Raw genomic sequence first — 27957 nt, 5'->3', positions numbered from 1 at the left:
ACTTTAATAAAATATAACAAAATAAGCTTTACAGGGCAAAAATGCATGATTCTAATATTATAAACAATGGAGGTAGCAGTAAAGGTCACAGTAAGTGAAATATTTGCCCATACTGAGTATGCTGATTTGCTTATTATCTCAATTTTCAGAAGAAATTTTCAATTAAGTTTTCCTTTTAGAAAGTTCTGAATTTTTAGACGTTTAATTTTGAAACAAATACTGTTTCATATCTTAATCTGTCTTGAGATAACCGGTAAAGCTAGCACAAAATCTTACCACGCCCAGTTTTTCAGAAGCATTAGCTTTCCACAGACGAATGTTCATCTCATCTGAGCCACATAGAATATACTTATTGTCAGAGGTCCACTTGACAGTGATGACATGCTGCATTCGCTTTGTATGATATACCTCTCTAAAAGAAGTCAAAAGAAACATTAGAAAATGTGTTATAGTTATCTTCCTGATCATTACTGCCTTTCAAATATCATGACGTTCTCTCTTCAAGGTCTGAATATTGTTCTACAATAACTATAACTGATTAAAATGGTTTTGTTTACAGGGGAATAGTCTCCAAACTGACACATGGCAAGTTCTCCAATTAAATTCTGCCTAGAATATACTGACAAAAAACACTGTCTAGATAATACTTAAAACAAAACAAAAAAACCCTCATCTTTTCCATAACATCTAACTAGAAGAAGAATTGCTCTCTTTAGATTACTGAAGTTGGTCATACAGACGTACACTAACTACAAATCCTAGAGAGCTGTTTCTTTATAAATTTTACTCAATATTTTTTAGTATAATGTCCTGTGTAAGCATTACAGATATGGGAACTGTAGAGCTAAACTTAGTCTGTCTGGCACCAATACCATGAGTGAGAAGATGTTTGAAACCTAAAAGCATTAATACGAACGTGGTGATGTGTCAGTTACTATTCACAACAAATTTTCATCCTTTATCCCCAGAAAAATAGCCTCCTCCTTTGTCAGTCAGTGAGGAATTTGCAAACCATATGAGAAAACAGCTTAAAATAAAAGTGCTTCAGCACGCACTGGGGAGTGACCATTGTTGACAAGTGGGTGAAGGATTTAGAACAGTAATGTTGCTTTTAAACCAATAGCTAGTAATTTCTGTAGACAAACAACAGATCAACTTTTTGTTCAACAATGCTAGCAATATTTGAAAAATAAATTTGCACTGATCTTCAGAAATGCTTCATTTCTGTGTTCAACAAACTATAGATTTTTCAGCTAAATTATGAGTGAATGCTTCTAAATGTTACATTTAAATCACTATTTAAAACAAACTCCTATTTGGATTTCATTCAATATTTACCAAGCGAACAAATAGATCAATAACATTCACATAAAGCAATAACTTGGTTTCAGCTACATAAACAAACAAACGTTTACTATGTCTTATATATTTACCAATGTTCTAAGTTTAGAACATTTTTAGTTTAATCAAACTTCATGTTTTAACCTTTAATTTTTGTATTATTTAAATCTATATTAGATCAATAAACCAGATAGAAAATAGTTTTAACAGATAATTAGCATATATTGTGCCTTTTACACAAACATGTGGGGGCCTAATGACCTCAGTGGACTTTAGATCAGGCCCAAAATACACTACAGTGGTTGCCAAGTATCATTATTGCAATTTTAGAGTTGGCAAAATAAAGGCTTATGTACACTTGAAAATTCATTCAGTTTAAGTTAGGGTATGATTTAAAAGCACAATAGCTATTCCTGACCAATTCCATTTGTGCACACTCTTGTTCCAAAGGAAAAGTGCCTTTTTTCCCTGTTTAGCTTAATACACTGGGCTAAACTAAATAAGATCACGGCACACTTATTATGGAATAAGAGGATACATGGAGCTAGTCCTGAATAACTCCATATATAGATAACTTCTGTGTGCCTTAGGACTTAAGTGATTTGAACTAGCTACACAGGAAAGCAATTGCAGAGCCAAGAAAATGCCTAAGTCTTCTGACTCATTGCAGCATCCAATACACTGGACCAGGCTGCCTCCATTAAAGTCCAAGCTACTGATCTTGTAAAACAAGTCAACAACTATAAAGAGTTAGTTAGTATCCTATATCAAGGGCTATAATCTCACCTGGTGTGAACAGACGTAGCTCCATAAACTTCAAAAGAAATACAGATGCTCCTTGACTTATGTAACCATTCCATTCCGGAACACCTTGCGTAACTCAAATTTTGCGTAAGTCGGGAATGTATACCCGACCATTACGCAAAAAACCCACCACTTTCTAGCTTACAAAACTTACGTAACTTTTTCCCTAAGTGCGGATTTGCGTAAATCGGGTTTGTGTAACCTGGGGAGCATCTGGACGTCAATTTACATCAGTTTAGGGCTTGGTTACACTTGCAAGTTAGAGTGCATTAAGTCAGCCCTGAGTGCTCTAACTCCCGAGGTGTCCACACTGGCAAGGCACATAGAGCGCTCATATTCCGCAGCTGGAGTGCCCTGGTAATCCACCTCCACAAGAAGCATAATGCTTGCTGCGCCCTGTCTGGAGTGCCATGGCGCCAGTGTGGATGCCCTGGTCTATTAATGTGCTCTGATCAGCCTCCAGAAGTGTTCCACAATGCCTGTTCTAGCCACTCTGGTCATCACTTTGAACTATACTGCCCTGCCCTCAGGTGATCAACCATCAGACCCGCCCTTTAAATTCTCTGGGAATTCTGAAATTCCCCTTCCTGTTTGCTCAGCAAGGCATGGAGTGCTCTCAGCGCATCCTTCCATGTGACCACGCCTCCACACGCCAGGCGATCCCCACTATGAAGCAATGATGAGGCAGTGGACTTCATCAGTGTTCGCGGGGAGAAAGCTGTCCAGTCCCAGCTGCCTTCTAGCCGTAGGAATTATGATACTTTCAGGCAGATATCAAGGGACATGATGGAATGGGGCCATGACCAGGATGCACAGCAGTGCAGGGTTAAAGTGAAGGAGCTGCGGAGTGCCTACGACAAAACGCGTGATGCAAACTGCTGCTCCGGTGCTGCCCCCACGACCTGCCATTTCTACAAAGAACTGGACACAATACTTGGCAGCAACCCCACCTCCACAATGAAGATCACCATGGATACTTCAGAGGCTGTAGCAGCAGAGTTCAACAAAGCAGGAGCAAGAAAGCAGAAGGAAGGGTGCTGAGGAGAAGGGGGACAGCCCAGCATCCCTAGATGCATGCAGCCCGGAGCTGTTTTCAAACCAGGAGGAAGGTAGCCAGTCACAGTGGATGGTCTTGGGGAAGACCAAACAGCAGAGGAGGTACCTGGAAAGAGGCTTTTATTTGAGGAATGTAGTTGGGTGCGGGCTCTTGGGGTGAGGAGGGTTGCAGAAAGAAGGGTTAGGGTGGTGTGCATGCCTAGACGCGGAATAGCACGTTGATGTGCTCTCTCACATCACGGTAATCGGCCTCAGCACTCTTCAAAGGTCTCATGCAGAAGCTGGGCAATCTGCTTGCGCAGGTTCCTTGGCAGAGCTACTGTGCTCCTTGTCCCAGTAAGGCGAACATGCCCGTGCTACTGGGCCGTGAGGGGTGGAGGGACCACTGCTGCACACAGGCAAGCGGCATAAGGGCCAAGGCAGAAGTCGCATTGTAGTAGAAGACCCCCCCTTGCTTCCCAGGTCACCCTCAACATATCTTCCAGGATGAACTCATCCTGTAGAAAATGTGGGGACAGTGTTCAGTATGGGGCCCCCTGCAGCTGTTGGCTCTCCCCAAGAAACAGAACCCCAGAGGATAGTACAGTCGTGAAACAATCAGTCCTCCTTTCCCCTGTGCTTACTCAACATTTTGGAGCTCCTGTGGGTCATGTGCACTTGCTTTGGGATGGGCAGTTTCTGCTATTGTGTACAAGTATGGCCAAATCATTGCTCTGTCTGGTGTGAACAATGCTGCCTCTGTTAAGTGTTACATTTTGGCTTTACAGATGCAACTTGAGATCCAGCCGTCCTTGTTATCAACGGCCGAAAGACTCCAAAGAATCAGGAAACGTCTGTGAAGAACCAAAGAAGACCTGCTGGACGAAGTCATGTAGCAGTCCCTGAATAAAAATCAAAAAGTATAGGAGTGGTGGGAGACTGAAAGGAGGCTCCACCAGCAGAATGCGGATCGCCAGCACCGAAGCACAGAGCAGCTGCTAAGCATCATGGGGCACCAAGTGGACTCAATACAGGCGATTGTAGCAATGCAGACCCACTGCAGCCCTTGTTCCAAAACACTTTCCCTTGTGCCCCCATGTCACTGCCAACTCACTTTCCCCAACACCCAGGTTCTTATCGCCACTAGCTGCCTCTACCATCTATAGCTTCACCACCCAGCCCTGCAAACTATGACCTTTATCCACTACACTCAACCCCTACCACCATGCATTTTAGCCAGCCTGAAGTGCAGCACTCATTGCACAGCTCTCAGACAGGAAGGCCGAGTATGATAACAGGACATACGCAAAACTGTGATTGTCCTGTTCCCTACCCGCCCTCTTCCCTCCTCCCACACAGCACAAATGCGTCATGCCTTTTCCGTTTCCCATGCAATTGTGTTTCTTTTCAATAAATGAATTTTTTGACTTTGAAAACATTCTTTATTGCATTAAGTAAAAGATACTGTAGCCCAGGAAAGCAACAGGCACCGCAAGTCAGTGCATCATACGTAGCAAACACAGATGCCTACTAGCACTGGAACCACTGCACTTCACTCCCGTGCAGGGCACCAAACATTACTGGTGGCTTTCAGCATCAAATTGCTCCCTCAAGGCATCCTTAATCCTACAGCCCCACGCTGGGCCCCTCTAATAGCCCTGGTCTCTGGCTGTTCAAATTCAGCCTCCAGGTGTTGAACCGCTGAAGTCCATGCCTGAATGAAGCTTTCACCCTTCCCTTCACAAATGTTATGGAGGGTACAGCACGTGGCTATAACCATGGGGATGTTGTCATCGACAGGTCCAGCTTCCCATACAGACAGCGCCAGCAGCCCTTTAAACGGCCAAAGCCACACTCAAGTCATTCTGCACCGATTCAGCCTGTTGTTGAACTACTCCTTGCTGCTGTCAAGGCTCCCTGTGTAGGGTTTCATGAGCCATAGCATTGAAGTGTAAGCGGGGTCTCCAAGGATCACAATGGGCATTTCGACTTCCCCTACGTGATGATCTGGTCTGGGAAGAAAGTCCCTGCTTGCAGCTTCCTGAGCAGGCCTGCGTTCCGAAAGATGCATGCGTCATGAACCTTTCGGGACCAGCCTGCTTTAATGTCAATGAAATGCCCATGGTGATCCACAATCTCCTCAAGAACCATAGAGAAATACCCCTTCGAATTTATGTACTCAAAGGCTAGGTGGTCTGGTGCCAGAATTGGAATGTGTGTCCCATCTATCACCCCTCTGCAGTTAGGGAAACCCATTTGTGCAAAGCCAGCCACAATGTCACGCACGTTGCCCAGAGTCACGGTTCTTCTAAGCAGGATGCAAATGGCCCTGCAAACTTGCATCAAGATGATTCCAATGGTCGACTTTCCCACTCCAAACTGGTTAGGTGAATGAAGTTGCCAGCTTCCAGATTGCAATAGCCACCCACTTCTCCACCAGCAGGGCAGCTCTCAATCTTGTGTCCTTGCGCTGCAGGGTGGGGGCAAGCTCAGCATACAGTCCCATGAAAGTGGCTTTTCTCAAAAGTTCTGCAGCCACTGCTTGTCATCCCAGACTTGCGTGACGATGTGATCCAACCACTCAATGCTTGTTTCCCCGAGCCCAAAAGCTGCGTTCCACTGTGGTGAGCATGTCCGTTTTGTATGCATTACGCGAGTCGACATCACTGTCGGACTCCTCACTGTCACTTTGTAGCTTAAGGAGTAACTCAACTGCAATTCATGACATGCTGGCGAGACCCATCAGCATATTCCTCACAAGTTCAGGTTCCATTCCCGCAGACCGAAAGGGAAGACAGAGTGCGCAGTACAAAAAATATTGAAAGATGGCACCAAATGTGGATGGAAATACAGGGATTGCTGGGATGAGAAGTGATGCATCATGGGGCACTGCAACAGGACACAGAACGCCCTTATCATAGCTTTCCCTACTCAGATTTGAACCTTAGCGTTCATAACCCGAGAAGCTAGCATGAACCCCTCTAAGCTTAATTACCAGCTTAGATTTGATATCGCTGCCACCAGCCAAGAATTTCCAGTGTCTTGGCTCACTCTGGTCTCCCCAAAACCTTCCCTGGGGGACCCCAAGACATAGACAGCTCTGTAGTCTTACACCAAGGGAAATCCACCATTCCTCCACCTCTCTCACCACCAGATTTCCTCTCTGGGCTAACCTGAGAGTTACTGATGCAATCTCTTTCATCACAATACAGAAGAAGCATGTCTCCTCTCTTCCACAAAGAGACAAACCCCAAAGACAAGGAAACAGAAAAAGATTCTCTCTCTCATTTTCCCTGTAGCTTCTTCCCACCCTGGGACACTAGGAGAGTTAAACACAGAGAGCAAGTTTTACCCCTCCTCCTGTCTTTCCTTTCTCCCACCAATTTCCTGGTGGGTCACTAGAAACTAAAAAAATCAACAGGTCTTAAAAGCAAACTTTAAATAAAAAAAAAAAAAAAAAGAATAGAATAGAATAACAGTTCTCTGTAATCTAGATGGTAAGATATACAGGGTTTCAACTTACAGAAAATGAATAACAATAGAAAAAGGGATAAACAGCCTACCCAAAAACAAGACAATTAAAGTACTTATAGCCAAATAACACGACATCCACCAGCCAGATACACAGATGCAAATACAGCAAAACAATTTAAAAGACTATACTTTTGCTAACTTTGTACTTACAACTGGGAAAACAGAAGATTAGAAGGACTGGAAATAGACCCTCTCATAGCTGAGAGAGCACAGAACAGACAAAGACCCAAGACCAAGAAAAACCCCACAAATTCCCTCCCTTAAGCTTTGACAAATCGGGTTTCCTGATTGGTCCTCTTGTCACGTGTTTGGTTCCCTTTGTTAACCCTTTACAGGTAAAAGAAACATTAACCCTTAGCTATCTGTTTATGACAGCCCTGTATGCCCCCCTTCCCACAAGTCACAGTGCCAGAATGGGAAGAGGTGCTCTGTAGCATAGCTGCCCATAATGCACCACTCCCAATGCCGCTGCAAGTGCTGCAGATGTGGCCACACCACTGCGCTTGCAGCTGACAGCATGAACACACTGCAGTGCTTTCCCTGCTGTGGTCTCTAAGGGCTAGTGTAACTCACAAAGCTCTACATCTGCAAATGTAACCATGCCCTTAGAATCTGGCCAAAAATTCTGCCTCTTCATATCTGTGTACAATGGGAGTTGTGTCTACCTTTGAGGGCATATGTCTTCAAGGCTGAACTTTGGAATACCAACAAGAGTGTTTACTGCTTCCTCATATCATGTAAGGTCTTCCACAAAGGCTCCCCTCCGCACTTAAGATATGTCTACACTACAAGTAAAATGTGATTGGTAGACAATCTATTGCTAGTTTTATTTGAGCTAGCACAGGTAACTATAGTGTAGATGTGGCGGCACAGACTTCAGCGTGGGCTAGGAACAAGAGTATGTACACAGGCGCCCCAGTGGGCTTGTACTGTGGCATCCAGCTATACTGAAGCCCATACCATCACATCTACCCTGTCACTGTTACCCATGCTTGCTAAATTAAAGCCAGCACAGGTATGCCTGCTCATGCTACAACCACACCTTCACTTGCACTACAGACATACACAAAAAGAAAAGTTCCCTCCATACCCCAAGTAGGAATAATCAGGTCTAGGTCTTCCCTACTGTTTCAACTTTCAAATTTAAGTTTTCCTTTAAAAGAAAGAACGAGTTCCTAACCCACCTGACGGTGAATCAAGTCTTCTGAACTAACTGTGACAAACCTGTGGTCCTGGTTTAAAGATGTACTTAAGTCAAGTTGTTCAGTTCTCAGAGCTACTAGTGTGCCAGGGACACATACAACACAAATACTTCTGGATACACAAATGGATACCATCAGCTCGGACTTCTTTTGGCAAGCTTCCTGGTAGATGGCACTTATGCTTTCCCTCTCCCCGCTTCAGTGCTACACAGTTCTATCTCTTTTCCCTCTCTATGGATCTATCTGATGGACATGAAAGAAACAGCTACCACTTTGATTAGCAATACAAAAATAAAAAAGTAGTCAAGGAACTGTAGTGGGTATCTGCAACACAATTCTAGGACTGAAGGAAAACTAAAGTTTTGTAGATCAATTATCAAGGACTCTGAGGAAAAAAAAACTTGGCCTTTAATAAGACAAAGGGGCATATGAATAGCTTGGAGAGTAAGCTAAGGAAGCTGTAAATAACCAAATTGACTCCACAGAGTCAGCTGGTCTGGTTAATATGCATTTCAACATCCTAGAGGAAATAATTAATAAACTTAAACCCTGGCAACTATTTTTGAGAAAAGGAAAAAAGAGTAAGTCTTGCAAACACTATTTGGGAGGTCTTCTCTAGTAAAATAAAGCAGCAAGAATAAAAACCAGAATAATGGAACCAGACACAAACAGTACAGGTTTATGGAGAACAAATAATGCCAGAAAACCTGATAACTTTCTTTGATTTTGATCAAATTGAAAAAATAATTAAGGGAGTGCAGTAAATGAAAGCTAAACTTTAGTATAGTACTTATTATGCTTATGAAATCTTGCACAAAAAAAATAATTCAAACTCTGTTGCATATAAACACTGTCACCTGGATAAAAACCCAGTTAGAGAAGCATGAACAAAAAGATAAGTGGAAATTAATTAGATGGGAGAAATGTCCAGAATGCTTCCACAGGCATCTTTTACAACCTGTTGTATGTAATCAAAGGAGGAGAAAAAACAGCCCATAAAAAGGCAAATGCTACAAAATTGTAGGTGTTCCACATATCAGCGGTGACAAAGATATACAAAGGGACCTACACAGATCCGAAATAAAGGCAAGAAATAAAATGAGATTTTGCCTGGACAAAGGCAAATTAATACATCTAGGAATACTAATTCAGAACGGATATTCAATGTAAGACATATTTGGAAAGCAATAGTGTCAAGAGAGGTCTGAGGTGACAGCAGAAATCAAAGGTGTGTTTGCTACAAGATATATTGCTTGATAGGGAAGTAACATTCACCTGCCTTCCCAAAGGACATCACATCATTAAACAAAGAGTGTATCTATCCCCTGTTCTATATGAAATGGTCAACGTTTCACTTAGACTACTCCTGTCCTTGGCACCTTAGTACCAGAAATATCAGTCAGAGGAGAAAAAAAAAAAAATGATTTAACAAGCTAGAGAAATTTCATCCATGGATTCCACTTATAATTTTCACTCAAAACTAGAACACAAAATTCACTACTCATTAAATAGGAGTTTCACTCTAATATATTTAATAAAAATTTAGACAGTGATTTAGTATTTACATTCATTCATATGATGAGATCCTACAGGCATGCAATAGGAATCTATTGATTATATAGGTTAATAAGAGCACTAAGCATCTTTTTGGGGGACAAAGACCCAAGAGAGAGATTTGAAGAAAAAAAAAAAAAAATCACTGACCTGCTGCGACCTTTGTCTACAGGAAAAATGCGAATAGATTTATCAAAGCTGGCAGATACAAATTCTTTCCCAGTGGGGGAGTAATCCACATCAAGAACTGCAGACACATGATCCATGTGAACCATTACAGGCGACTCAAGAAAGCGCATGTCAAAGGTATATAAGCTGTAAAAGAAATTTGCTATTTAAAAGAAGGCACCATGCTTTAAATACCATCTCATATGAACACGTGAAAAAGATTAGTGCTTTTCAGATACCAATTTCCAAATAAACTGAATTATCAAACGCATGTCATATCGCCATACACTTCTTCGAAGTATATTATTATATGCACCCACAAAGCTCAGCTTTTAGATCCTAGGCCCTAAAACAGTTTATTTCAAGCCAGACAATTGCTAATAAAAGCATGAAAAGAAACTTAGGACTTGAAAAAAGGTACAGAACACATACTAGCTGGTAGGTTTAGCTGTATTGCTGGAGTTAGGATCCCTTCCCTGTTCCTACAGGAAAAGGGAGTCTCCATTACTCTACTTCTCTCTCAGTCTGTTTTTGGATCTCTGGCTCAATCTGCTTCATAAGATACCACATCTTCGTCCTCCACTCTGCCCACCTGCAGACTCAAACGTATCATCTACAACTGTTGAGTGTTTCTCAGACTCCATTTGACACACCTTCTGCCCTGCCTGCCACCCTTTCTTCTCTGCTACACTGCCCTCATTAATGTCAGGTCTACACTATACATTTACATCAGTAAAACTAAGTCACTCAGGGCTGTGAAAAATCCAACCCCCTGAGCCACGCAGTTAATCCAACCTAACTCCTGGTGTAGACAGAGCTTTGCCAATAAGAGGGCTTCTCCCATCAACATAGCTACCGCCTCTAGCAGAAGTGGATTAACTACGCCAACAGGAGAAGCTCTCCCATCGGCATAGTAGCATCTCCACTGAAGGTAGGCCAGCCAACTCCACAGATTTTCCCAGTAGGAGCCTACAGGGAAATTTTTGCCTGCTTGGAGAACGGGGAAGGGAACCAATCTCCTGCAGAATGTAGGACAATTAGAATGGCTGCAGATGCTAAGGGACAGCCTGGGCAACCAGCATGTGGAGCAGCTACTGACTTTGCAGCTTCTATTCTGGTTCCTAGTGCTGGTCCTCCTGCCCTCAAAGCAGGGTCGTGGGAAAAAAATTCTCTGTGCGGCCACCCCTAGGCTGACAAAAATACGAGGGAAAGCCATTTAGTATTGAACTGGATTGGGGATGTGCATGTGTGTAAAGTGTCTTTATTTTATTTTATTTTTAAACAAAATACAAATTTAAGGGAGAGGGAGTGTGTTTTGTTTTTATTTTAAAATAAAATCCCTGGCTTTTGGGTCTGTTAGTTAAAAATAAAATTGGATTGAGATTATCTTTTCATAATGAATAAAATTGGTTTATGGGAGAAGAATTTTTCAAACATAAATTCATTATTAGTGACAGTGAGGAGTGTATTTGAAGAATGAAATGGTCTTTGAGGGAAAAGAAGAACGATGTACTTTGGCAAAGAGAAAGGAAAAGCACTGGGGTTTCTCCCTAGGGCGACCTGTCTCTTTCCCTCCCTGTATCTAAATATATCTATGCAAACGTATGAACATGCAGATTTACATAAATCTGCCTCCTATTATTTTTGTTTTTACAACACTGGCAGGTATGACAAGGTCTCTAATTAGTGAGACAAAGCGGCCGAGGCAATATCTTTTATTGGACCAACTTCTGTTGGTGAGAGAGACAAGTTTTCCAGCTTCCATAGAGCTCTTCTTCAGGTCTGGGAAAGATACTCAGGCTATGTCTACACTACAAAATTATGTTGACCTAAGTTACATAGGCATACAGCCACCACAGTAATTAAACTGCTTTTGTGTATCCACATTACGTTCCTTGCGCCACTAGTGACAGTCCTCACCAGGAGCACTTGTACCAATTGTATGGTCTGTGTGTCTGCATGACCTTTGTAACTGCATCAAGTTCAAATCCATCTTTAAAGCCTTCCCCTTCTTTGATCACTTCCTCCTGCTATACATATCCCTCTTTTATGTGCCTCACCACAACTGTCTTCTGCTTTCTTCCACTTCACCCTTTACATAGGGAATGCCCTTGAGTGGGCTCACAAGGCCCAGACTCCCAATTCAAATACCTATTCGACCACTTTCAACCATGTCATCTATAAGACAGACAGTAATGACTTGCTAGAGCTGAGGAAAGGATAATTAGTACGTGGTTTAAAAAATAAAAAAAGATGGATCCTGTAACACCACACCACCTGGCCCCTCCTCCCCACACATAACATTTATACAGAGTTTTTCTTGATTGTAAATAGCGTGCAGCAGGGACTGTCTTCCTAAATTTGTGTCCAGCATTTTGCTCTCTCTGAATACTACTTTAATACATACAGAAACAGCAGTAAATTGCTGTACTGCAAGGTTCTGAATTGTATCAGTAAAAATGAAGTCTTGTTAATTTCATCCTGTTACTGCTTGAAAAAGATAGCAGGAGTGGAACTTAAAAAATAAAAAAAAAAAAAGCACCTTCACTTATACAGAAATTGGCTCACACCTACTCAGTCACCAGGGAAAGCGCCCCAAAAGAATGGGCAAGTAGATTTTTTCAAGCCCTGTCTAGATGGATTTTGAGAAATTAGTAAGGGCTTGTCTACATCTACAGTTATTCTGGAATAGCTACTGTACTTTAAATACACACCCTACCTAAATCTAAATTAACTTTGTACCCAAGCCCTAAAAATGCTCTTTCAAATATAAAAAAGACAGAACTCTTCACTGAGAGAGAACCTGACACCTATCAATCTGTAACAACTAACTGGATTATTAATGTGCATAGCACCAGCATTCAAGGGTGCTTTATAGACACTGATATAGAACATTTATTGCGGCTAATATTAAGCTATGATCTTCACCCTCTTCACCATAGATGGATAGATAGCTGGAATTAATTAGATGCATAGTCTTTTTTCCTATGCACTTTTTCCTTCTGAATTCTCCCACTTGCACCTGCTACTCCACTATTTAATTAACTAATGCTTGTACAATGTGTTGAAGATATACAACAGTACATAAGTACTATTACCCACTGTATTTTTTTAAACACAAATTAGAGGAATTAATAGCGGTTGCCAACTCCATAAAGTTTTGACCACTTCAGTGGTGCTACAAGCTATGAGATGTGCTAAACTGCTTAGGAGGCCTTACTTTTCCCATCACGTGAATAAGGAATAAATAGAGCATCCAATGTATGCCCCTTTTCAAGGATATGGCCAGTTACCGGTTCTTTGGAAGAGTATCCTCAAGAAGAGTCACTATATTAATGTACTCTAGAATAAAGCGGTGATCTCTGTTTTTGGACCACTGGCTCCTTGGAAAGAAAGGTATGAAGTGCATCTTGAGTGATTCTGGGTTTAAACACCATTAGAGAGAGAAAAGGCTTTTTTCCAACATTAGGTTGACTGTTCAAGTGGCCAATGCCATCCAAACATAAAAAAAATAAAAGTGCTTTAGGAGACAGGAAGAGCTAGCAAAGGATAAGTATTAAAACCTTTTGTGGAAAAAAGAAAAAAAAATCAAGAGGCTTTTTTTTTTTTTTTTTTAAGAAACGTTCATGCCAAAATAGCTGATTAGCACACTATGCCAGGACTCGTGATCGCTGGCAAGTAAATAAGCACTTCCATTCCGCTGGTGGCTGGCTCAATGATGTTTAATTTCCAAGTGCCACTATAGGTTACACTTACATCAATTCACTTTTTCTTATTGTGAGCTAAAATGGTGACCGAAGAGCTGTCATCTTATATTCCCATTTCCTTCTCCTACAGAAATAGTTACTCTGATTTTGATGATCATGCATAACTTTCAGTGCAGATAAGTTACCCAGGCATATCAAGGACAGACAGACCTTGTAAATATATGAACAGCGGATTTAGTTTGAGAAAGCAAGTTCGGAGTACAACAGTAGCTGGTGGGTACATAGTACTACAGCCCTCCGTAGCAGCACTATCTTTTGGTCTTGCAAAGGCAGGGGACAAATCATGCAGTCTTTCCACACTCTCACTGACTTAAAAGCCAAATAAGGACTGCTTCAATAGGCCCTTAGAGAACAAAATGGTGGCTAATTTTTAGTAAAAGACAATGTATTAATTCCAGCTATTGATTCATGTGGAAAGAGTGGTATGCTACTTAATACAAGTTTTATATCCAACAAACCTATGATTCTCTAATTAGTCATTTACTTAAGTGACTCAAACATAAAATGTGAAGAGTTTTTATAAAAATAAGATTTAGGTAAATAAACTAACAGGGATCACCAAAAAGTGAGATCATGCTTACTTGTGGTCCTCATTTGCTGAAGTGAAAATAAAAGCTTCCATGGGGTTCCAACAAAGTGTATTTGTCCTCATGTCCAAGATAACCTGAAGAAAGTTACATGTTACTACATTGTTATAAGTAATAAATAGTGGCCATTCTCCACACACATCAAATCTCCCAACACCTCTGGGAAGCAGGTAAACAATTCCATTCTACAGATGCAGAAACCGAGGCAGAAGGGTGAAGTGACATACCCAAGGCCACAGAGCATTTCAGTAGCAGTGCAAGGATTAGGACTCAGGAATTCTTGTCCCAAATCATGAGGTCTTTCCTTCAGATTATGCTGCAATTAAGTTCTCTGTAGAGACATGTCACGTAACAAGGGCTTTATGCCATGCCATGCTGCCCTCTACCCAGGGAATACCATACCTGAGCTGGTCCACCAAGCTACTTTTAAATTTCCCCCGTAGGCCCACTTCTTCCACAATACCAACAGGAACCTTTCAAATCTATTATCTATTCAATATATTTATTTCTTTAAAAGTCATCTTTAATGGATGATGAAATGGATTAGTCTTGCTAAATAATCACATAAAATTAATACTGCCCCTGTCCTTTCTGCAACTACTCCTTGCCCCCGTTGTTATCTTCTTACTATGGCAGAAATTATTGTTCATTAAGTCCTCAGGTCAAGATTATATCTTGTCTGCTTTGAGAAATGCCTAGGAGTTTTTGGGTCGGTGCAGTTAGTATAATACCATAGATATACTAAGTAAAAATGGGACCTGTACCGTTGGCAATAAGTTGCTTCACGAGTCAGAAATTTTGCATCCTGAGCTTGTGAAAACCACATGGCCACAGAAGAGACCAGCTTCATCTTAAAGTAGTAGAGATGGAGCTGACAGCTACCCTCGTAAGACAACCCACACATTTTGCTGATAGCCAATTAGGAAGCCATATGTTCTATTCTCCTACCCTTAAGTGGAGTCCTGCAAGCGTAAAGACAGCTGGGGAATTGTTGGGGGAGGAGGAAAAAAAAAAAAAAAAAGTCATCCGTCATGTAGTAACAGAGTTAGCCCTGGTCTCTGCTGAGGCTTGGAGAAGCTTCCAACCACCGTATCAAGAGAGTTATTTGCACACAGTGATTCTTCCTGCCACATATTAAATGGATAACTACACAGAAGTTATTAATAAGCGAGCAATTCAAACAGAATGTTCACAACTCAGTGGGTCAACTCTAATCCTAGTCAAAGTTTTGTATTTAATCTTTATTCTCTCTCTCTCTCTCTCCCCCCTCTCCCCTTATTATAGGTGGATGAAAATTTCAGGGTCTTTAACTAGTTACCAGTAAGTGAATACTGCATGGCTTACACCAAAGTCACAAAAATAAATTTATAGCCAAATTTTTATTACATATATAATCAATATTCTAAATTTAAAATTTTGGTAAAAAAGTAACTATTTGGTATTACTGGTAAATCAGAAGTGGCTAAACATTTGTTGGTTTTGATTTGGGTCTTAGTATGGGTAACTCCCTCTCAAAAGGAGACAGATTTGGTCAAAGTCTATGCCTTTGCCTCTTGTTTCATAATAGTTCTTTTCCAACTGAATGTCCAGTATATCTTGAGTCCACTGTTTCATACATGGCATCATTCTACATTTTTTAAGTAAAAACACCAACTAAACAAATAATGTTACCATACATATCTAATATTACGCCTGACAGCAGTTGGAGAAATCAGTCTGGAGCTTGAAGAGATTTAAGTTACTGTGGATGTGATTTTTCACACAGCCACTACAGCCAGGGCCAGCTCCAGACACCACCGCAGGAAATCTGGCATCTCTGTCTGATAATCAGGCCAGGAGTTCACTCATTCACAGCCACTTTGTTTTAAAGATAGCACAGATTTTTCTACTGATTATTTCTCTCTTAAAAAATAAATCATTTTCAAAGACTTCCAGATATTCTTGCATTGTATCATCAAGGTACCACTTATCTTTCTTCAGCAGCAGCGCTTCTTGTTTTGAATTCCTTTTTTTAAAAAACTGTTTTTCTATAAGAAAACAGCACTTCATCATAATTGCTTTAAAAGCTTCTCATCCGCAAGCCAGGATTTTGTGGCAGAGTTTTTTTTAATTTTACCTCCTATCATAGTTTCATATTTACTATTGCTAAAATAGTTAAGCCACATAGAGCTCTTATCATAGAATATCAGGGCTGAAAGGGACCTCAGGAGGTCATCTAGTCCAACCCCCTGTGTTATAGGTGAAACTGCGTTATATCAAACTTGCTTTGATCTGCTGGAGTACACAGCCTCACCCTGCTGAAGCACTGCTTTACCACGTTATATCCAAATTTGTGTTATATTGGGGCGTTATAACGGGGTAGAGGTGTAATAATACCAGGATTAAGAACTTATTTTAAGTATGAAAAATAAACCATAATGATGGCTTGGAATAGAGTGAATGTAGAGCTATAGTTGCCTCCCACTGAAAGCACTTTCTTACATACTAAAAATCTTGAAGTATTTCCATTCTCTTACAAGAGATCTATTCTGCTGTCAGGATTTTTTTAAAATCGATTAATTTATTTTAAATCAAAGAGCAGATATACTGTTCTGTTAGGACTTCCTAAGCAGATTATTCTGGATCATCACTGAGGATCTACTGATCATTCTGTGCTTGTTTCCCCAGACAAGGCTCCCATTCACATCAACAAACAGATTTTTTTTGTGGGGACAGACTGCATAATATACCATAGGACTCTCAGTGCGTAACAAATAGCCAGAACACTGCGCTCCCATTGAAGCAAAAATGTCATCAAGCTGAGTCAGTCTTTGAACCCAATAACCACATTATTGGTTCATAAATACTCAGTTGTGAATTATCTTACATTTAATGGTTTGCCTAAAACATGGGTAGGCAACCTATGGCACGTGAGCTGATTTTCAGTGGCACTGACACTGCCAGGGTCCTGGCCACCGATCCTGAGGGCTCTGCATTTTAATTTAATTTTAAATGAAGCTTCTTAAATATTTTAAAAACCTTTATTTATTTTACATACAACAACAGTTTAGTTATATATTATAGACTTATAGAAAGAGAGACCTTCTAAAAATGTTAAAATGTATTACTGGCATGCAAAACTTTAAATTAGAGTGAATAAATGAAGACTCGGCACACCACTTCTGAAAGGTTGCCGACCCCTGGCCTAAAATGTTTTTGTAAAGGCAAGTGACAACTCACATGTCGTGTATAAAATAATTTATATAAATATAAATGTTATTCGACAAAGTATTTATTCAGTTTTAACTAGAAATGTATCAATCATACCATTTAACTCAAGCAAGCTCAAGAAAAACTTGTCATTTCCATTTGTAAATGTGTAAGCTCAATTTTTCAGCACAGCTTAAACTGGATCTCCTTTTCTGAGTGAAAATCTTTTAAAAGTTAAAAAAATTACTTTATCTCCCCCTCTGGCAAGAAAAAACATCACGTGTCGGAGCACTACATTAAATGAACACAACTAAGGGCTTGTCTACCATACCGGGCAGGGTCGATCTAATATACACAACTTCAGCTATGCAAAAGCAGAGTTGAAATCAATGTATTTAGATCTACTTACTGCGGTGTCTTCACTGCAGTAAGTCGACAGCTGACGCTCTCCCGTTGACTCCGCTTGCTCTTCTCATTCTGGTGGAGACTAGAGTCGACGGGAGAGCACTCAGTAGTCAATTTATCATGTCTATACTAGATGCGATAAATTGACCCCTGCTGGATTGATCACTGTCCACCAATCTGGTGGGTACTACAGACAATCTTTAAGACTCTTATGTCCAGTCTGACATCATTCACAATGATTTACAGAGAGAGTATGACAGCCAATTTGAAATGAAAAGAGGACCCTTTTTAATTCCTTTGCATGGCTTAAATCACAAAAATTTACACCCCAGATTAGGCTAAATTAAAGAGGTGACACTCACAGAACTCCCACTTGGTCCAAAATCCCCAACGATTAGTATGTCAGGGACTAACTTTAAATTGTCTGGGGCCTCTCCATGCTAACATGCTACTTAAGTGTTGATTAGCAGTTTTGGTAATAGAGCAACATTTTATGAACAAATCATTAAAACAGCAAGAAAACAAAAAGTTACCTTCTTTAATGGAGTTGACTGCCTCATGTCATACAACACAATATTTCTGTCTGAAGCACAGCTTCCTAAAAGATGCGTCTAAAAAATAAATAATCATGCCATTATATCAGGTACTACCTTCTAAAATTATGAAAACAAAAAAAATAGGACAGAGTATATATTTTACACTAAATATTTAAGCAACTATTTTGCTAACTTAAGTACAGATAGAGCCACTTTCTTCCAATATATGACTCTTAAAATTTTAAGAAAATCGTTTGAAGAAAAGCAATCATAGAACAGGAACATGATCTAGAACCTCCTTTGACAAAACAAAACGTTGGTGTCAAATGTGTTCTATTTGCTTTAACCATTAGTAAACAGGTTCACTTTTCTTTATTTACAGCTAAACAGTCAATCCGAGGGCTCTTCTCGGAAATAGTTTGTTTTTGTCAAACAGAAGTCAGAACCAATCCATTTTTCCCCACTTGTGAAGTGGTAACTCTCTCACATATTCACCAGCTAATCTAAAGGACAGTACATCCAAAATTCCCCTCAACATGATGTTGGTCACTGATTTAGTATGTATACAAAAGACTATCTTTAGTATTATCTACTGAAGCAACATCACCACTTTAAATCAAATAAAAAAAAAGAAAAAACCTATAACAGGTGTTAAAAGTACTGTTTTGGAAATTTATAGTTGCAACAAACAGTTGGAGAGTTTCATATGAATCTCTGAATGTTAATATGATTTAATCCTCGTACTGATCAAATAAAATATTGACATATAGTATGTACAAAGAACACATTACCTCAATTGGATTAAATTTAACGCTGCTGATGCTATCAACACCCCATGTCAAAGAGCATATGGGACTGTTCCTTTGTTCATCCCAGATGTCTACTTGATGCCCACAAGTTGCAAATACAGCTTCCTTCCAATGGTGATCAATGCCTGTGTACAGTGTCTTTAAAGGCAAAAAAATTAGTTACAGGAATGATCAATTCTATTTTGTATAACAAGTTTTTCAAATTGTTATATTATTTAAATTACTGATGACCAAATTGTCACCCCCTGCTGAGCAGTTAACATGTTGTAGTCTTTCACATTTAGCTATTTTAAGAATATTGTAGCCTTTAATTTTTTATTTGCAAGTTCTTCTTTGTAAACTTTCATTGATTATATTTATAGTGAAACCTGTATTAAGTGGTCACCAGTCTGACTGAACATTTTAATTTGAAGTACGACATATTAAAAAGTGTGGTAATATAACCTACACACACACAAAAAAAGAAACCCTTTAAAATGTTTAATATATTTCCAGAGGCAATCACAAAGGTCCCATATGTTACACAAAAGTGTATAGTTGAATCTTGTTAGCAATTTTCCTTATGGATGTACCCATAATTCATTTTAAAATCTCTCTCTAGCTCACATACAAAGATAACCCACCAAAACATGTGCACTGTGGTAGAGGATGCCATAAAAACCATTTTTTTTTTTTTTTGCATCTCATGGCTGCAGGCCAGAAGGAACCGTCATCATATAGTCTGATCTCTTGTATAATGACCTATGATAATTTCACCCAGTTAACCCAATATTGAGCCCAATAACTTCCATCTAACTAAAGAATAACTTGTATTTGACTAAGGCATCCAGTCAATAAAATGACATCAAGAGATGGAGAATCCACCACTTGCATAGGTAGTTTTTCCTAATGGTTAACCACCTTCACAGTTAAAAATCTGTCCTAATTCGAATTTCTCTGGCTTCAGTTTACACCCACCAGTTCTTGCTATGCCTCTCTCTGTTAGAATAAAGATCCCTTTGGTACCAGTATTTTCTCCCCACGAAGAAAATACCAGTACTTATACACTGTATTCAAGTACTCTCTCAATCTTTTTGATAAGCCAAACAGATGAAGCAATTTAAGGGCTTGTCTTCACAGTAACGTTAACTAGAGGTATAACTCAAGAGTTGCCTCTAACCTAACTCCCCTCCACACATACATAAGAAGGGCCCTACTTGGCCAGACCAAAGGTCCATCTAGCCCAGTATCCTGTCTTCTGACAGCGGCCAGTGCCAGGGGCCCCATAGTGAATGAAGAGAACATGTAATCTTCAAGCGATCCATCCCATCGCTCATTCCCAGCTTCTGGCAAACAGAATGGACCTATCCTCCATGAAATTATCTAGTTCTTTTTTTGAACTGTCATGGTATTGGCCTTCATAACATCCTCTGGCAAGGAGTTCCACAGGTTGACTGTGTTTCGGGTGAAGAAATACTTCCTTTTATTTGTTTTAAACCTGTTGCCTATTAATTTCATTTGGTGACCCCGAGTTCTTGTGTTATGAGAAGTAGTAAATAATACTTCCTTATCTACTTTCTCTACACCAGTCATGACTTTATAGACCTCAATCATGTCTCCCCTTAACCATCTCTTTTCCAAGCTGAAAAATCCCAGTTTTATTACTCTCTCCTCATACAGAAGCTGTTCCATACCCCCAATTGCTGTTTAATTTATTAATTTGTTCCAAAACCTCCTCTAATGATACCTCAATCTGGGACAGTTCCTCAGATCTGTCACCTAAAAAGAATGGCTCAGGTTTGGGAATCTCCCACACATCTTCAGCCATGAAGACCGATACAAAGAATTCATTTAGTTTCTTCACAATGGCAGTATCCTCCTTGAATGCTATTTTAGCACATCAATCATCCAGTGGCCCCACTGGTTGTTTAGCAGGCTTCCTGCTATAACTTTTTGAGTCTTTGAAAAATATAAAATATTCCCAGGAGAAAATGCAGAAATGTAAATTCCAGACCCACAATCAATCAGCTTCTGCCCCACTAGTCGATGCTTAAGTAACCTAAGTACTAACAAGAAAACAGAAGTATGAAACCAAAACTAAAGTTTTTATACCTTTCCAAGAATTGTATGCAGTGGTTCTTCTTCTCCCCCATATCCCGGGCCTTCCATTTTCCAGTGCTTCACAGTTTTATCATCACCAACCTAGACGTATTGGAGAAAATGTATACAGCTAACTCTTTCAATATTTAACATACATGTATTCTATTTACAAGATTCAAGCTCCTATGTTATGCAACTACCTGAACCATTTTTTTTTCTTCCTCATGACACTTATCTGGTGTCTACTTCAGAGCCGTGGATACAAGGTCCATTGTCGGCAGATGGACATACAAGATTCTTGTTAACAAGAGGACCCATCAACTCATTCTGTTCTCCATACTTCATTCTTTTCACTATTAGATGTTAGTCCTGTTTTCATTTGAACACCAAACACTGATATTTTATCACAAGCAGTTTATGTGCACTTGAACCCATTATACTTGATATAAAGTGACAATGAAAGGATGTTTTACTGACAGAACTTTGACTTTAATTACTTATCTGAAACCATCTTGAATCATAGTAACTATTCACGTCTTTCAATTAACACAGTTTACCGTCAAAACCAGTATGTAAAATAAACACACTCAAATTAACAGAGTTGCCCTTATTAAAGGGAGAACACCAGAAAATTGCTAGTCTTGGTTAACAAGAAACAGAAAAGGATAGGTTTGCAATATAAATGGAGTTTAGTGGACATTATTCCTAAATACTACTGACATTTTAAACATTCTACCATAGAGAAGCTCACCAAATGATTACAATAAGTTTCTGATTGGAAAATCAATGTGGAAGTACACTCTATACGTCATACCAACATTATACTTACGGTGAAGAAAGAGGTACCACAAAAGCGGGTACATATCCCTCGTACAAAGCCCTCATGTGCTTGTAAAGTACGGATGCATTCTCGTTTGGTCAAGTTCCAAATTTTAACCTGTTAAAAGCATACCAAAACATTTTTCCATTTAGTAGTTTTCTAGCTGTAAGATGTCATGAAAAGTCATGTCAAATGGCACCATCAGTCTGAAATCTAGCTAGTTTTAGACAATGCATTCCAGTGAGTTTGAAACAAACCTTCCCCTGAATACCCATGTCTATTTTTTGTGGGCTTACAATCACATTTCCTTTATATTTTAAAAAAAATTCTTTATTGAAGTGAGTGTCACCGCTACCACTAGCAAGAATTCAATTTTACAAACCCAATACTGGAAGCTGCTCCACATGAGTACATCTGCTTGCAAGATAGGGACCACAGAAAGTGCAGTGTAAGGATTTACTGTATAGCACTATTCCTATCCAAGAGTTCATGATATTTTTTAAAAAGTTGTAATATCTCACTGTCCACAAACAAGTTTTTAGAAATTTCACTGAGAGTCACCAATGATCTAGCTCCTTATATAGCCACACTTCAACATAGTAGTTGTAACTTCTGGAATTCAGGTACCGTTGGGACTCTTCCACTCCCTTCGGATACATAAAATTACACAAAAGAAGAGAATAATACCATTTCTGAGAAAAAGTAGAGACAGCTTATAAAAATGAGAAAACCAAGAGAACAATCTTTGGATCCAATGCAAAAATTTCATTTAATTTCAAATGTCCTTTCACGGCTTATTGGAAAACAACAATACTTTTGCAGTTGTACAGTTTCATAGTGAACATATTAAGTCAGCATTTTCTGATTACATCTCCAATCTCTGTTTATCTTGAATACATATTTCTGTTTCAGGCTTTTTCAGAATCCAACTGAAATGAATAATAAAAATGTACTTAGATTTTATGTATTTTATTTTGTATTAATGTGCAAGACCTCTTCCATTCTACAATGTTGAGTCCTGAAATGTTTCCTATACATTTATTCCCATGGTTCCAATTCATTTCCCTTTCCTTTTTCTAAAATTTGTTCCTCGATAATTGTGTATATAATACCCACAAATAGTGGAAAATGAATGACCATAAAAGGAAACAATTACAACACTGTGCACAAAGTAAATCAAGTGGGGTGGGATGGAAAATGAGGTGTTTATTCTGTAATTGTTTCTAATTATAACAGTAGTCTTATTTGCTACCTATAACAATACAAAAATAGACAGTCATATTTAAGATTTGTGCTATACGAACAGTAATGGATAGATTGCCTGCTCTATGCAGAACCTTAAAAATGACAGCTGTGAACAAAGACACAGGACAAAAATACAGAAGTCAAATTCTACCAGGGAAAATTGAAAGAAACTCTGGCAAGTCAAGTGTAAAAGTATAATTAGGCAGGCCAAAAAAGAACAAATATGAAATTGCAGAGCTAACTGTGGCATGTAACCTAGCACTTAAATCAGCCTCTGTACCAGATGACATGAGGGTAACTAATGTAATGTCAATTTTTAAAAAAAGGCTACAGAGGCGACCCTGGTAATTACAGGCCAGTAAACCTAACTTCATTACCAGGCAAAGTGATTGAGTCTATGGTAAAGAACAGAAAATTAGGCACACAGAAACACAATATGTTGGGGAAGACTCAACATAGCTTTTGTAAAGGGAAATCAGGCCTCAATCAATTAGAATTTTCAAAGGAGGTCAACTAACATGTGGACAAGGATGATCCAATCAATACAGTGTGCTTGGACTTTCAAAAAGATTTTGACAAGGTCCCTCACCAAAGGCTCTTAAGCAAAGTAAGTGGTCATGAGATATGCGGGAAGATCCTGTCATGGATCAATAATTGTTTAAAAGATAGGTAACAAAGGGTGGAAATAAACGGTCAGTTTTCACAGTGGAGAGAGGTAAATAGCAGCATCCCCCAAGGATCTGGCCTGGGATCAGCGTTGTTCGATATATTTATAAATGATCTGGAAAAAGGGGTAAACAGTGAAGTGGCAAAATTTGCAGATGACACAAAACTACTCAAGATAGTTAAGTCCTAAGTAGACTGCAAAGAGCTATAAAAGGATCTCACAAAACTGGGTGACTGGGCAACAAAATGGCAGATGAAATTCAGTGCTGATAAATGCAAAGTAACACACATTGGAAAATATAATTCCAGCTATTCATACAAAATGATGGGGTCTAAATTAGCAGTTACCGCTCAAAAAGAGATCTTGGAGTCATTGTGGACAGTTCTCTAAACATCCACTCAATGTGCAGAGACAGTGAAAAAAGCTAACAGAATGTTAGGAACCAGTAGGAAAGGGACAGATAAGACAGTAAATATCATAATGCCATAAATCCATGGTACGCCCACACCTGAAACACAGTGTGCAGTTCTGGTTGCCCCATCTCAAAAGAGATATTAGAAATAGAAAAGGTACAGAAAGGGGCACAGAAACAATTAGGGGTATGGAACAGCTTCCAAATGAGGAGAGATTAAGAAGACTGGGAATGTTCAGTTTAGAAAAGAGATGACTTAGGCAGGATATGGTAGAAGTCTACACACCAGACATGATTTTGGAGTAAGTGAGTAAGGAAGTGTTATTCACTCTTTCACATAACACAAGAACCAGGAGTCACTCAATTAAACAGGCTTAAAACAAACAAAAGTACTTCTTCGCACAACACACAGTCTACCTGTGGGACTTGTTGCCAGAGGATGTTGTGAGGGCCAAAGATATAACTAGGTTCAAAAAAGAAGTAGATAAGTTCATGCCAAGTCCATCAATGGGTATTAGTCAGAATAGTCGGGGAGGAAACCCCATGCTCTGGGTATCCCTAAACTTCTGACTGACCAAAGTTGGGATTAAACAACAGGGGATGGATCATTCTTTAATGCCCCGATCTGTACATTCCTCTGAAGCATCTGGCACTGGCCACGGTCGGAAGACAGCATACCGGGCTAGATGGACCACTGGTCCGACCCAGTATGGCCATTCTTATGTACAAAATATCCAAAAAAAAAAAAAAAAAAAAAAAAAGGGTTATTCAGTTTTTTTTTTGTTTTTTTTTGCAAATTCACTTACCTCTCCATCACAGGCCCCAGAAAGTACTGTAGATAAACTCTGTGGATGCTTAGCCATACAATTAACTCCATCCCTGTGACCATCCAGTGAAGCAAGAAAAGGTTTTGCAAACACGCGTTCTAATTTTGTTGCATTCAGGGCTCGCATATACTCTCGTGGAACCTCAAACGGATGTAATGCAGGATCATAGTTTCTTGGAACTGGAATAAGATGAATAATCATAAGAACCCATGGCATTCTCTGTAGTGCAAGTTAGGCTGAATTAAGATAAAGTCCCCTTTGATTTTCCCTACCATTCTGGAAACAATACATTTTCCTGCAACACTGGAATTTCTGTCACGTTGATAACTGCAAAGTGTCCTGTAGGATCACCTGCTACTGAAATGTTTAAGTTTAGAGTTAGTCTTACTAGCTTTTTTTTAAATTAAAGAAGTTAAAAAGACAGTGTCAAGTAATGTTTAAAAGATCTTACTTTTACATTAGACATCTAGCTATCAACATTTGTCTTATATTTCAAAAAGAGCTGAAATTCAAATGCCCATAATTTAACTAAACATTGGATTTATGCTAGTCATGTGAGCAGGCTAGGAACAGAAAGTTAAAAGGCTCTTGATTGTCACGAGACATTACCTGCTCACAGAACCAAAAACAAAGCCAGTATTGAGAATACCAATGGACAAGGATATTTTGTAATTATTTTGTTTCTTCCACGCTATTGTGGTTTTCAGTCCTTCCTTTCCCACCCACAAGAATAAGGGATTAATAAATTTCATGCTATCTGTAGCAAGAACTAAATGTCATGTGTTGTTAATACACACACACACACACTCCCCACTATATAACCACAAATCTAGACATCTAAAGGCTAGTTGTGGTTCTGAATACCTATGGCTATACCTACACTACAGACAGGATCGACGCTTTGAGATCGATCCACGGGTGGTTGATTTAGTGGATCTAGTGAAGACCCGCCAGATCAACAACAGATCACAGATCGCTTTCCAGGCGACCCCTGTACTCCACCTACTACAAGAAGAGTAAGGTAAGTCGATGGGAGAGACCCCGTGGTAACTTGACCTAATGTACGTCAACTCCAGCTACATTATTCACATAGCTGGAGGTGCATAGCATAGGTCAACTTACAGTAGTGTAGTGTAGACACAGCCTATGAGACCTCGTCTTCTGCACAACCAAAATAGCCTCTGGTCTAGTTGAGATAGAAGACCATGAGTTCTACCCCCACCTCTTCCAAAGAGCTACAATATTTCCCTGCATTTCGCAACACTTATTACTGAGCAAGGTACCATATCCCTACATTATAAGACTTAGTTTCTTCCTTACCTTATTATACAAATGAGATAACTGAGGGGCAAAGAGTTTGCATACATTCATATCTGACAAAGCTGGGAAAAATCATACAAATCGAATATAAAATGGAAAACCCAAATCTCATCCACTAGACCACTCATTTTCAACCAGGGGCCCGGGGCCCCCTGGGGGTCCACGAGCAGGTTTCTGCAGTCTGCCAAGCAGGACCTGGGTTAGACTCGCTGGGGCCCAGGGCAGAAAGCCCTGCCATGTAGGACTGAAGCCCTGGGGCCCTGGGCCCCGCCACCTGGGGGTGAAGGAGAAGCCCGAGCAACTTAGCTTCACGTGGCATCCTGTGGTGCGGGGTTCTGGGCAACTGCCCTCCTTGCTACCCCTTAATGACTTTTAATATTACTCCTGAGGGCATTTTGTGCCAAAAAATTACAAATTCTGCACAAAATATTTTAAAATTCTGCAAATTTTGTCAAACAAATGCAGAGGCTCCAGCATGGAATTGGGGAGCATAGGCCACTGGCTGCACAGAGGTGGGAGATCACTGTGCAGCTCCCCGGGGACACTGACTCAACAGTGAGGCTACACCTAACCTGACACAGTGTAAGAACCGGGCCTGCCCCAGAACACCTCAGGGTCCTGCCCCTCTGTGCCAGGTGCGGGCAGGCAGGCTCAGCAAGTATGAAAGGGCTTAGTGTGGGGGGAATCTAGGTGTGGGCTGAGAGCGTTCTGTGTGGGGCAATCTGTGTGTGGGCGGCTCAGTGCGGGAGCGAGCTGAATGCACAGGGGTTTGTTGCGGGGTTCTGGGTGCAACAATAATGGGACTCTCCAGGGGTGTCGAGGTGCAGCTGGTCAGGGCTTGGTAGGGTGTGGATCCAGGTACAGGTGCCTTGTCAGGGTGGTCCAGGTGCAGTAGAAGTGAGGCTCACCAGGGAAGTTGTGTGTGTGTGTGGTGGGGGTTAGGCTTGGCAGGAGGGTCTGGATGCATGGTGGTTGGGCGGATAGGGGAGCAGCTCCCTGTACAGTGATCCCTCCCCCTGCAGCTGAGGAGCGATGGGTGCAGGAAGAGCAGGGGGGTGGAGTTGCAGAGCTTCCTACAGCTGGGGGAGAAATCGGGGGTGGGTCTGACACAGCCCTGGGTGCCACGCAGGGGAAAAGGAAGTCCGATCCTCCTCAGCCCAGCCAGGACTAGCAACTGAGCCTGATGCTGGGTAGGCGTCACCAGCTGGGTCTTCCCCAGTCCTGTCCCCTGCCCCACAGTGATTAACTTCTCTGTCTCCTGCCCTGGGCACCCAAAATAACACTGCTGGGGAGGATCACATGACCACTCTCGTAGCTTGCCTTTGCTTACCCATCAGAAAGTCATTTTTCTGCAGGGAAGCAAAGAAATCTGTGGGGACAAATTCTGTGCATGCACAGTGGTGAGGAATTCCCACAGAAGTATTACATGCAGAAAACCAATTGTGGCAGCACAGGTGGGCAATGGAGTTTTTATAGTATGTTGGCAGGGCCTCAGAAATAAAAAGGTTTAGAACCCCTACATTAGACCACATTCACAGCATCTCTCAAAAAGAATGTGTCAAATCTGACCAGGACGAGACTGTCTGTAATATGGTAATATTCTGACACACTCATCTTTACTAGATGCCATTGGATCCACAGATAAACAAGCGCTAC

At 40.4% G+C, this 27957-nt stretch overlaps 1 protein-coding gene across 2 annotated transcripts in view; it reads right to left on the bottom strand.

The window, feature by feature from the left end:
• The window catches only part of DCAF13 (DDB1 and CUL4 associated factor 13), a 41272-nt gene that overhangs the window by 11204 nt on the left and 2111 nt on the right, over nt 1-27957 (bottom strand). Inside the window, exons 2-9 of one of the 2 annotated variants that reach the window (XM_075063181.1) lie at nt 24961-25160; nt 21840-21947; nt 21023-21112; nt 18914-19069; nt 18120-18197; nt 13987-14069; nt 9621-9785; nt 277-412 (exon numbers count right to left, since the gene is read on the bottom strand). In XM_075063181.1, the coding sequence (XP_074919282.1) occupies nt 277-412; nt 9621-9785; nt 13987-14069; nt 18120-18197; nt 18914-19069; nt 21023-21112; nt 21840-21947; nt 24961-25160 (1016 nt within the window). The remainder of the gene's footprint in view (nt 1-276; nt 413-9620; nt 9786-13986; nt 14070-18119; nt 18198-18913; nt 19070-21022; nt 21113-21839; nt 21948-24960; nt 25161-27957) is intronic. The other variant, XM_032772345.2, reaches the window with a different exon arrangement.

This window comes from Chelonoidis abingdonii, chromosome 2 (genome assembly GCF_003597395.2).
Source record: "Chelonoidis abingdonii isolate Lonesome George chromosome 2, CheloAbing_2.0, whole genome shotgun sequence".
In the NCBI taxonomy this organism is placed as follows: Eukaryota; Metazoa; Chordata; order Testudines; family Testudinidae; genus Chelonoidis; species Chelonoidis abingdonii.
The sequence above is the reverse complement of the archived record's forward strand: the minus strand, read 5'-3'. Positions and strand labels throughout refer to the sequence as shown.